Raw genomic sequence first — 12,224 nt, forward strand, 5'->3', positions numbered from 1 at the left:
AAATAAAAGCAAACATTTCTGGTACCAGATACTAAACTCTATTCTGATAATAAAACTACTTTTTGATGGGAAACTACACAGTTTCTCCAAAAGAAAAATAAAAGTATACTTTTTTTTTTTTTCAGATGGAGTTTCGTTCTTGTTGCCCAGGCTAGAGAAGAGCAATGGCTCCGTCTTGGCTCACTGCAACCTCCGCCTCTGGGTTCAAGCAATTCTCTTGCCTCAGTCTCCCAAGTAGCTGGGATTACAAGTGCCCGCCATGATGCTCGGCTAATTTTTTTGTATTTTTAGTAGAGGTAGGGTTTCACCATGTTGGCCAGGCTGGTCTCGAACTCCTGGCCTCAAATGATCCACCCGCCTCGGCCTCCCAAAGTGCTGGGATTACAGGCATGAGCTGCCATGCCTGACCAGAAAAATATGAGTATTCTTATTATCCCAATGTATTTGATTCTGACTTTGAAGAGGAAGAACCTGGATCAAGAAAGATACTGCATTACCCAAACACTTCGATTTCTGAAATTTTTTGTTTTGTTTTTTGTTTTTGAGACAGGGGCTCACTCTTTTGCCGAGACGGAAGTGCAGTGGGTAGCATGACCCCAGTCCACTGCAGCCTCAATCTCCTGGGCTCAAGCAATCCTTCCACCTCAGCCTCCCGAGCAGTGGGGACCACAGGTACACGCCACCATCCCCAGCTAATTTTTGTATTTTTTGTAGAGATGGAGTTTCACCACGTTGCCCAGGCTGGTCTTAAGCCTGAGCTCAAGTGATCAGCCTACTCCAGTCTCCTAAAGTGTTAGGATTACAAGGTGTGACCACCACACCCGGCCAATTTCTGAGTTTTTGATAGTGGCAGCAAAGGTTACTGGACGTATCCAAAACAATTGATCCAAATGTATTAGCTTCCAGAATTTAGATACTGAAGATTTCTCCCCAATTTTTGATTCCCATATCATCTCAACAATATCACTATAACCATAAAATTAGTATAAAAGTTAAGTTTTTGACATCTAGAAGATCTAATATTATCATAAGTGTTCTCTCTCTCTCTTTGGTTTTGAGACAGAATCTTGCTCTGTTGCCCAGGCTGGAGTGCAGTAGCACGATCTCAGCTCACTGCAACCTCCACCTCCCAGGTTCAAGCAATTCTCCTACTTTCGTCTCCCAAGTAGCTGGGATTACAGGTGCACATCTGGCTAATTTCTGTATTTTTAGTAGAGACAGAGTTTCACCATGTTGGCCAGGCTGGTCTCGAACTCCTGACCTCAGGTGATCCACCTTGGCCTCCCAAAGTGCTGGGATTACAGGCATGAGCCACCGCACCCAGCCATAACTGTTCTTTAAGACAGCAATTTAGCATACTAAAACAATTTAGTAATTTTACTGTAGCCTAAGTGATATCAGAAGAAAATTTGACCTACTTCTCACTAATGGGAAAACTTTGCACCTACAGATTAAGGCTGGTCTTGGGAAAACTAAGGGCAAAGGTCTAAACAAACATATTTCAACATTTTTAGTTGTTTTTTTTAATCCTTGAATCCCATATTTCAATGTTTACTGTAATCTTAAAACCATAAAGTTCTCCTGTATATAAAAAACAAAATTAAAGGAAAGATCTGATAATGCCTTTCATACCCTAATAATTTTTGAATATTGTATTTTGGTTATTTAGTAAATACTGTGTTTATTGATCTCCAGTCTCCAGAATAGTCCATTCCTTAATATACCTCTGCTAAAGGTCAAGTAGTGAGCAATAAAGTGGGTAAATAGAAGAAATGGAGCAAGGTCGTGGTGGAAAGGGGGAAGAAAATAAAGGAGGATGAAAAGAGAAAAAAGAAAGGAGGAGAAGATGGGAAAAGAAAGGAGATAGGGAATGGAGGAGGACAGACTACATATTTCCAACTATAAGTAATGCAAAATTTCTAGTGAATCACTATTTAAAAAGAGGTCATCTTTGATTATTCCAACAATATAATAGCTAGGGCAGTTATTTTGTTTTTCCCTTGCAAAGGGGAAAAAAGCCTGTGCTGATATGGTAATAACGTTAGCAATGCATGAATACACTGAAGGAGTATCTCCATGTGGGTACAAAAGAACAACCAACCAATATATGTAGGGGCCTGAGAGAGATATTTCAAGTTCATATAAAGAATACTTTTCGAATAAGTAAGGGTGTATAGAAATATACTTGGTTGTTTCGTTAGTGGTATACTACCCACGACTGAGTTTATTTAATATGAATGAATTACTATTTGCCAGAAATGGTTTAGATAACCATTTAGATGACTAAGTCATATGAGCCTGAATGTAATGTTGTATTTTATATACATAAAATACACACACACACACACACACACACACACACACTCTCTCTCTCTCTCTCTCTCTCTCTCTCTCTCATATTCCAACCTCAGGATATGGTGAAAAGAACATTCTTTCTAATTCAAGTTTTGCAACAAATTAGCTACAAGGCATTGAGCAAGCTACAAGGCATTGAGCAAGCTATCTGCCTTTTCTGATTCTAATTATAAAAAATAGAGACTGAACTAAATAACCTCAAACTTTTATTCCATTATGCCTCATGAATTCAACTGCATGTTTAACAAAAGTAAATTTAAAAACAACACAGGAAAACTGATATAAGGAATAAGCATTTATCAAACATTAAAAGGAATTATAAAGTCAAAATTCCAAATTCACATTGGAATTCAGATTTTACCAGTGTTAAAATAGTCAATTAGTATAGTGCTTCCCTTGGAATTACACTGACCTGTTGTCACCAGTGATGCATGCAGCACAAGTTCCTGTTGGCTGCTCATTCTGCTCGTAGTAATGAGCATCCACATGGGCTTCAGCAGCTTTTCTCTTCAGGATCTCCCCAAATTTATCTGTCCCAATGCATCCAAAAAATGTTGCTGCTTTGTGTGGCTGTTGAATCATCCACTGTAAAACAGGAACATAAATAATTTAATAGGCAAAAAAAATGGTACACATAGTTTAATATTCTGCCATGGATAGTGATGTTGACAAGAATGCTTTGTGAGAAACTGTGGCTGTTATGAATGGGATTTCAATTCTGTACTATCACTTACCATAAAAAAACTTAATATAACAACCATGTGATATCTTATACTGCTTTGGGGAGAGAAATAAAGTACATAAAGTTGTTAAGGACTCAGCAGCTAAAATCATACAGACCTTAAGACAAATGCTGGCCTGATATAGGAAAATAATAGTGGGTCCCAATATAAGAAGTCTAGCATTGTCATAAAAAGAGCAGAATCCATCTTGATTGAAGACTGTCTGGGTTCAAATCTTGCTTCTGCCACTTACTAGTTGCATGAGTTAGAGCATGTTAGAGCATATCCCTTAACATTTCTCATTTCACTCATGTTTAAAGTGGAGATATAATTACAAATACATCTCATAAGGTCATCGAGGACTAATTGAAATGATGTAAATTAATGTACATGCATTGCTGAGCATGGTACCCAGCACATAGTAAACAACATATATTAGCTGTGGCTGTTACTATGATTGTCATACTTATTGTAGTAATTCATATATAAATTAAGCTAAAACATGCTCATATCTAAAAAATTCTTTTAAAAATTCAGAAATAGTGTTATAGTTCTAGTTACAAATATCTCATTTTTTCATTGAAGTAATTATTATAAGCTTTAATGACAATGGATTTCTTGTAAGATGCATGTTTCACAGATTTGAACTTTTTACCTTTCATAATTAGCTCAAATCCCTGAGGGTTCTAATATTCTATAGTGATTCTATAGCTAACACCTGTTTAGTTTCAAAGACTTAGAGGTAGCAAAATAACCTACAAATAATCTACATACAAAGTCAAAAGATATCAAAATAGATTTTGATAAAAATCTGTTCTCAAATATTTGGAATAGAAAAGAAATACACGCATATTTGAGAGGTAAAAGGATGAGGAGAGGAAAAAAGTAACAAAGACAAAACTGTAGGAATGAGACATAGTAACAGCTTAATGACTAGCAATCCCACTTCTAGAGACTCATTCACAATATAAAACAACACATATATAAGTATCAAGATGTTATTTGTAATGGCAAAATGTTGGAAATAAACTAGAAGTCCACCTGTAGAAGATCAGTCGATTAAATTATGATATATCCACACAATGGAATACCACACAGCCATTCAAAAATCCCAGCAAAACAACACAAAAAAAGGAAAAGCTCTATGGAACACTCCTTCTATATAAAGTAATTTCTAGGATATTTTGTTAACTTCAAAAAAAAAATCAAGTCTCAAAGGTACAAAAGCTTTGTTTAAAAAAGAATAAAACTTAATAATATATATTATTTTCAAATATGGGGGACAGCTTCAGGACATTGGATTTAGCAATGATTTCATAAATACGGAACAAAAGCACAGGCAACAAAAGCAAAAATAGATAAATGTGATTATATCAAGCTTAACTTCTGCATGGCAAAGGAGGCAATCAACAGAGTGAAAAAGCAACTTATCTCCAAACAATATATCCAATGAAAGGTTAATATCCAGAATATATAACGAAATTCTACATGAACAATAAAAATACAAACAACATGATCTTAAAATGGGCAAAGGACTTGAATAGACATTTCTCCAAAAATGATATATAAATGGCCAATAAGCACAAGAAAAGATGTTCAACATCAGTAATCATCAGGGAAATCAAAACCACAATGAGATATCACTTCACACTGATCAGGATGGTCACTACTGAAAACACAGAAAACAAAAAATGCTGGCAAAATGTGAAGAAGTGAATGAACCCTTGTGCAGTGTTGGTGGAAATGTAATATGGTGCAACCACTACTAAAACGGTATGGAGGTTCCTAAAAGAAATATTAAAAATTAAATTAACATATAATCAAGCAACCTCACTTCTGGGTATACAGTCAAAAGAATTCAAAGCAGGATCTCAAAGATATATTTGCATGTCCATGTTCACTGCAGCAATATTCATAATAGCCAAGAAGTACAAGCAACCCAGACGTCTATCAACAATTAAAGGATAAAGAAACAAAAGAAGGAAATCTTGTCACATGCTACAACATAGACGAACATCAAGAACTTGCTAAGTTAAATAAGGTCTGTCACAAAAAAGACACATACTGTATGATTCCATTCATAGGAAGTATCTGAAGTAGTCAGAATCATAGAAACATAAGTAGAAAGTTGTTTGCCAAGGACTTGAGGGAGGGAAGTCGGAGAATTAGAGTTTAATGGGTACAGTTTCAGTGTTGCAAGATGAAAAAGTTCTAGAGGTCGACTATGTAACAACACTCGTATACTAATTGGTACATTTAAAAATGGTTAAGATGGTAGAGTTAATGTTATGGTTTTTATTACATAAAAGAGAATGTATGTGTGTGTGTGTGTATGTATATATAGATATTCTTGCCTCGAACTCCTGAATTCAACAGATCCTCCCAGCTCAGTCTTCTGAGTAGTTGGGACTACAGGTGCAAGCCACCTCACTCAGCCATATATATTCTTTTAGTATAGATACTATACTATATACATATATTAGAACGTATATATAATTTTGTGTTTGCTAATTTTATAAAAAGAAACACAGAAAGAATAAACTAGAAATGAAAAATGCTTTTCTATGAGTGAGTGGGAAAGGAGTAGAGGAATAGGAATAGAAGAGTTCTCTGAATATAGCATTCCATACAAATTTGACTTCTGAAACATGTTAAAATTTTGCATTTTCAAATAATAAAATTTAATTTGAATTCCAAATTCCATTAGAAGAAAAACAAATTATGAAATTGAATATAACAAGAATGAAAAATCAAAGAAGGTATCAAATTGTAACATAAGCACATAGAAAAAATAATGCAAATAATTTTTCAGTATGCTCTTATGACAATACAGTCTTGATGGAATAATTATAAGGAACAAAAATCAAACTTTATTTAGTAGGTTTATTGTTGGTTATGTTATTGGTGAAACTATTTTGTGTGTATTGTAGGATAGAGCAAATGAATATAAAGTTGATGCTGTTGGGAACTACGTTTGCTGAACAGGATAAGGAAAACACAAACATGGAATGGGAAAAGGGAAGAAGGTTCTAAGCAAGAAATCTGAGGGATGCTATCTTAACCATTATCAATTAGCATTATCAATAAAACCATAAACCTTATGATGTGGGAAATACACAGTGTCACTTACGTACTATTATTGCCTAAAATCATGAGAATAAGTCCACAAGGTGGCACATATTACAAACAACTGGGCTGGACTCTTAAAAGAAGAAAATGCCCTAACCAAAAAGGTGGGAGGAAAGTATATTAAAGAAATAGTACTAATACATGTAATGTGTGATTCTTATTGGATCCTGGACTGAGAATAAAATTAAACAGCTATCAAGGACACTATCAGAATAATTGCTACATCTGGAATCTTGATCACACATCAGAAAACAGTATCAATGCTTAATTTCTTGAATAAGGAATAAATACTTCAGAATGGTTCTGAGGAAAATATACACACATATATTTATTTAAAGAGAGAACACAAATGTGTTGAAATATTAACAATTGGTGGATCAATGTGAAGGGTATAGAAAAGTTCATTTTACTATTCTGTAAGTTAGAAAATGTTCAAAATTAAAAGTTGGGACAAACATACTGTAGCTAAATCATTCCTTTAAAGAATAACCTAATGCTAAATGATGAGTTAATGGGTGCAGCACACCAGCATGGCACATGCATACATATGTAACTAACCTGCACATTGTGCACATGTACCCTAAAACTTAAAGTATAAATAAAATAAAATAAAATAAAATAAAAAGAATAACAATAATTTAAACTTAATTTATTCCATTTTGGATATTATCACTCCATTTATCAAAAGGAGTAAATAACATGAAGCAGTTAATATCATAAAATGTCTCAGTATAAATGCCTAACTTAAAATACTTTATTCTACAATTAGTGAAAGTATAAATTTAACAGAGAATTTCTATGTTATTAAATTTAGTAAAAGTATAAATTTAGCAGAAAATTTCTGTGTTATTCTATAACTTACTTTTATTTATCTATAAGGCATGATTAAATGATCAACCATGTCTACTATATATAGCAAAATAAATAAAACCCAGAGCCAATAGCAACTTTTACTATGGTTAATTAACTAATTTGTCATCAAAATAATAGCAAACTTTGTTCAGTGAAAATAAAGTCATTATTATATAATTTAGCCTAGTTATAATCAGACAGTCTACACGTTCAAACTACAGTCTGAAATAAGAGCTATATCAACTCACTGTCAGGCTTAAATCTGATTTACTAACTACTCCATAATCAGGATTTAAATGAATTGAAATATTTCCATTACAAATAAATATTATTTGAACCTGCAAGGCAAAAATTGATAAATAGTAGAAATATTCAGCAGCTTTGGTATCCTTTTACTATCAAATATTTCAACATGGGAAACTGCCTGACATTCTATTTCTGATATTCAGATATTGACAAAATGTGAGAACTTTGCTTTTGATCAGTGATTTCCACTCAAAAGTCATTCTAAAACCAGAGTTTAACAAGCCTAAAAATTCAGTTTTTTTACAGCCATTAAAAAAAAAAGCCATGTTAACTGCTTCAAAGCACTTAATAATCTCAGTAAAGATGTTATAATTGAGAATTAAATAGATTTTTAAAAATCAATTTAGGGAAATTTAACAAGTAATTTGCAAAGATTTCTGTTAAAATTTTAGTACATCTGTAAGCATCTAAAACACAATGTTTCACCAACATCTAACTAATCTATTTCCTATCATTTTGATACTCAATCAACAAACATTTAATGCATGTCTGCCAGGGAATAAAAAGATAAAAATGATGATGTTCCTAATACAAAGTCACAACTACTAGATTTTGTTTCTCCAGGATGGAGATTCAACCTTGTTTATAACCTTTGATTATGCTCCTTCTTTTAGCTAAAATAAACTCCCCACCTTCCCTTGGTTCATATATGTACAGTACACCTTAAAAACTTTAACTTCTGCTCTGGCCATGAGTGAGTAGCAGGGTCTAGAATTACTGTTGTGCTGTAAACCAGAAAACCAAAAGGAAACACCTACAGAATTTTCAGACATTGAATAACAGGCATGGTAGGACTGTGATCTCTGATAGCAAAGAAACAAGGTGTGCCCTGACATCATGCAGGTACTCTGCCAGGAGGCAAGTTCCACACCATGGAGAGGGAGAAAGAAGGCAAACAGAGCCTGGCATTCTCACTAAAATGAGGAGACAGAGATAAGTGTTCAAGGAGAGCCAGGAGACTAGAAATTGTGAAAAAGATTTTCAGAGAAGAATGAGTTGAAATCTACAGAGCAACCCTTGAGGCTATGGCTGGATACCAATCTGTGCACGTTTAAGGAATATATGTAAAATCATAAGGAATCCACATAAATGCTCTAGAATTAAAAGTAAGTCAATCAAGGTCTCAGACTTTAAGATCAATATATAAAAATCTAATGTATTTCTATAAATTTTCAAAGAAGAGTTGAAAATTAAAATTAAGAAAACAATATTTACAATACCACCAAAATTGAAACATGTAGGAACACATTTAACCAAATATGTGCAAGACATATACATAGAACACTACAAAAGATTGCTGAGGGAAAAAAACAACTTATATAAATGAAGAGCTATATTATGTACATGGATTTCAAAACTCAGTATTCTTAAGACATTAATTCTCCCCAAATTGATTCATTAGTTCAATGCAATCCCAACCAAACTCTCAATGGATTTTTGAGGATATCAAAAAGTTGATTCTATAAACAATATTAAAGGAAAAGGAACTAGAATAGCTAAAGGTTAGGAGGTACGTGGGTGTCAGAAAAACTAACACTGCTAAATAAACGTCAATTTCTTCAAATATAAAATGTGGATAACATAACTTATGATCTTTTAAGGATGTTGTAAGAATTAGAAATTGACAAACAAGGCCGGGTACAGTGGCTCACGCCTGTAATCCCGACACTTTGGGAGGCCAAGGCAGGCAGATCACCTGAGGTCGGGAGTTCAAGACCAGCCAGACCAACATGGAAAAACTCCATCTCTAAAAATACAAAAAATTAACCAGGCATGGTGGCGCATGCCTATAATCCCAGCTACTCAGGAGGCTGAGGTAAGGAGAATCGCTTGAACCCGGGAGGCGGAGGTTGCAGTGGGCCAAAATTGCGCCATTGCATTCCAGCCTGGGCAATAAGAGTGAAACTCCTCTCAAAAAAAAAAAAAAAAAAAGAAAAAAAAGAAATAAAAAGAAATTGACTAACAACCCCTGCAGTTTAGTACAGTATAGGGTTTCTATTATTATATTTGTATCACTTTTATACAAAGAAGGAAAGGGCTCTTGTTATACTTTATGTAATTATACCTAACTGGAGGAATAGGAAAACCACAGCCACTATTGGTAACTTCAAATAAATACTTCAATTAGTTTAACTTAAACAGCAACAGTAAAAAAAGCAGCATATTACTGGAAAATACCCATGAAAGAGATTAATTGCAGTGGAGGGGATCAGGAAAGGCCTCCAAAGACAGGTAGCAGTACAACTGGTCTTTGAAGGATGGGTATGATCTTCCAAAATGGTTACAAACTAGAAAGAAAAAAGAGTCATACAGCATATAGCACATGCCTCCTTTCCTATGTTAGAAATTTTATCATGGTACCCCTAGGATGAAAGAAATTCCATTTATTAAATAATTCGTTTCAGCCAAAAGTGTTTATTTCCTAACGATTTTCTACCTGTTAGGCACTGCAAAATTCTCAAATCTTGGAATCAGACTGGTAACCATCACCCTCATTTGTTTCACACTGATTTGCTTTTTATCACAGAAACCATCAAGGATCCAGTTTTGCACAGTATAATGCCACCAAAAGGAATGTAGTAATCTAATGTTAAAACTGAAATACCAGGCCAGGCGCAGTGGCTCACACCTGTAATCCCAGCACTTTGGAAGGCCAAGGCAGGCAGATCACGAGGTCAGGAGTTCAAGACCAGCCTGACCAACATGGTGAAACACCATCTCTACTAAAAATACAATAATTACCCAGGCGTGGTGGCACATGCCTGTAATCCCAGCTACTCGGGAGGCTGAGGCAGGAGAATCGCTTGAACTCAGGAGGCGGAGGTTACAGTGAGCCAAGATTCCGCCACTGCACTCCAGCCTGGGTGACACGGCAAGTCTCCATCTCAAAAACAAAAAACTAAAAAATCTGGAGCTAGTAGTTCATGCTGTGTCTGATAGACGTCACTGTGTTTACCTTGAAATTCTGAAATACCCTGAAGACTCTCTGTGGGTTTGCTACAGCACCCCAGGGGGACTTAGTGCACAGATTGGGAAACAAGAATATAATATTAACAAAAAGAATGAAAAACAGAAATAAAAGACTATTAGGAGTATACTGACAGAGCAACTATGTGGGAGGGAAGAGACTAATGGGAAAGGTAGATGTAGGCCAGATCATTAAATACCACTTCAAGAAATTTAGGCAACATCCTGAGAGTAGAAAGCAACACATGAAGGTTTTCAAGCAAAGAGTATGATGATAAGAGATGATGGTTCATGAAGGTAAGGAACCAGAAGCAAAAAATTTACAACTGAATTTAAATAAGGCCTAAATAAATGACATATTAAACTTCATAACAAGAGTCTTTAACAACATATGGAAAGATTTCTGTTAATATTAACTTTACCTTCAAGGCAGATTTCCTTTTTATTACCTAAATGCAATATTTAGGACAATATAACTGACAATGATGCCCAAGAGGCAGTCTCTTCTGAAATAATGCCATATGCTTTAATTCAATTCATAATAGAATGATGAAGAATGACACCTAGGTACTAAAAGAGTTGCAAGATAAGCCAAAGACATGAAATTTTATACAGAAAACTCAATGAGGCATCTCAGAAAAACTGTAAAGCACAACTAAAAGAAATTAAACGTCAAAACTGAGAAACAGCAACAAGCAGACTGCAAAGGATGATGAGGAAATCAAAACTGAAATAGATTGATTAGGAAAATAGCATATATCACATAACTTACATCACAGATTCTCAGATGATTACAATACCACTAAGTGAGACAGGGTAAAACACAGGATTTTCATAAATATTAAGAATCCATTCTAACTGAATAAGTAGTATGTTATGCTTCTTTCCTTAAAAAACTGCTCCATTGCCCCTGCCAGCAACATCCTATTAATAAAAATCAATTTCTAATAATCCTATTCTTTCCCCGAAATAGTTCTATTGTTATTTTTGTTAGTAAATATCTGTTAACATTCTCAGAACAGATTTGGGGAATATTAGGCCTAGTAGAAAAAATAAACTTTAGACTCAGATATACAAGTTCATCCAGTCATGTCATGGTAAACAAGCTACTATTTCAGAGATTATGTTTCTTGTGGAATTATTGTGAGGATTGAATAGGATAATGTAAGCAAAGTGTTCAAGGCAGTGCCTATTACAGAGTACAGATGACGATGACAACAGTGCCCTGAGATTATGATAAAATGCAGAATTTTTAGTGTATATTTATTCAATTCATTCCACCAATATTTGTTGATCGCCTATTATTTGTTGGACATTATTGTAATTAATAATGGATAAAGAAGTCTTCTCTAACTCTTTTGTAGGCTTCTTTCCTTCTCCCCATTCCTTAGCATTTCTCAGGCCTGGATTCCCAGGTTACCTACAATTCTTACCCTATATACTCTCTCTGGATATGATCTAATCCACTCTCATGGTTTCAATTATCATCTATATGCTGAGACCCCCTCATTTTAGCTTATACTTGTTTTCAAATGACTGATCTGAATATCCAAATAGCTACTCAACCCTATTTTGCCTATTAAATTGACACATTTTTACTTCTGCCTCTATTAACACCACTTTAGTACAGGCCACCATCTACTCTCAATTAGACTACTATAAAAGTCTCTTTTAAAAAATTTATTGAGATATATTCATATAACCATACAATTTGCCACTTTAAAATGTACAATTCAGTTGTTTCCTGTTTATTCACATAGCTGTGCAACCATCACATTTTCATTATCTCAAAAAGAAACCTCTACCCATTGGATGTCATTTCCCATTCTCTCTGTCACTCCATCCTCCCAACCATGCAACCATTTGCAAAAGCTTCTTAGATCATCTCCCTGC

General features: G+C 34.6%; 1 protein-coding gene across 11 annotated transcripts in view; it reads right to left on the bottom strand.

Moving 5' to 3' along the window:
• The window catches only part of ADK (adenosine kinase), a 564,491-nt gene that overhangs the window by 315,361 nt on the left and 236,906 nt on the right, over positions 1-12,224 (bottom strand). For all 11 annotated transcript variants that reach the window (XM_024253829.3, XM_024253826.3, XM_054522434.2 and 8 more), the window contains one exon: positions 2,768-2,940. In XM_024253829.3, coding sequence (XP_024109597.1) covers positions 2,768-2,940 — 173 coding nt within the window. The remainder of the gene's footprint in view (positions 1-2,767; positions 2,941-12,224) is intronic.

Source organism: Pongo abelii, chromosome 8 (assembly GCF_028885655.2).
Source record: "Pongo abelii isolate AG06213 chromosome 8, NHGRI_mPonAbe1-v2.0_pri, whole genome shotgun sequence".
In the NCBI taxonomy this organism is placed as follows: domain Eukaryota; kingdom Metazoa; phylum Chordata; class Mammalia; order Primates; family Hominidae; genus Pongo; species Pongo abelii.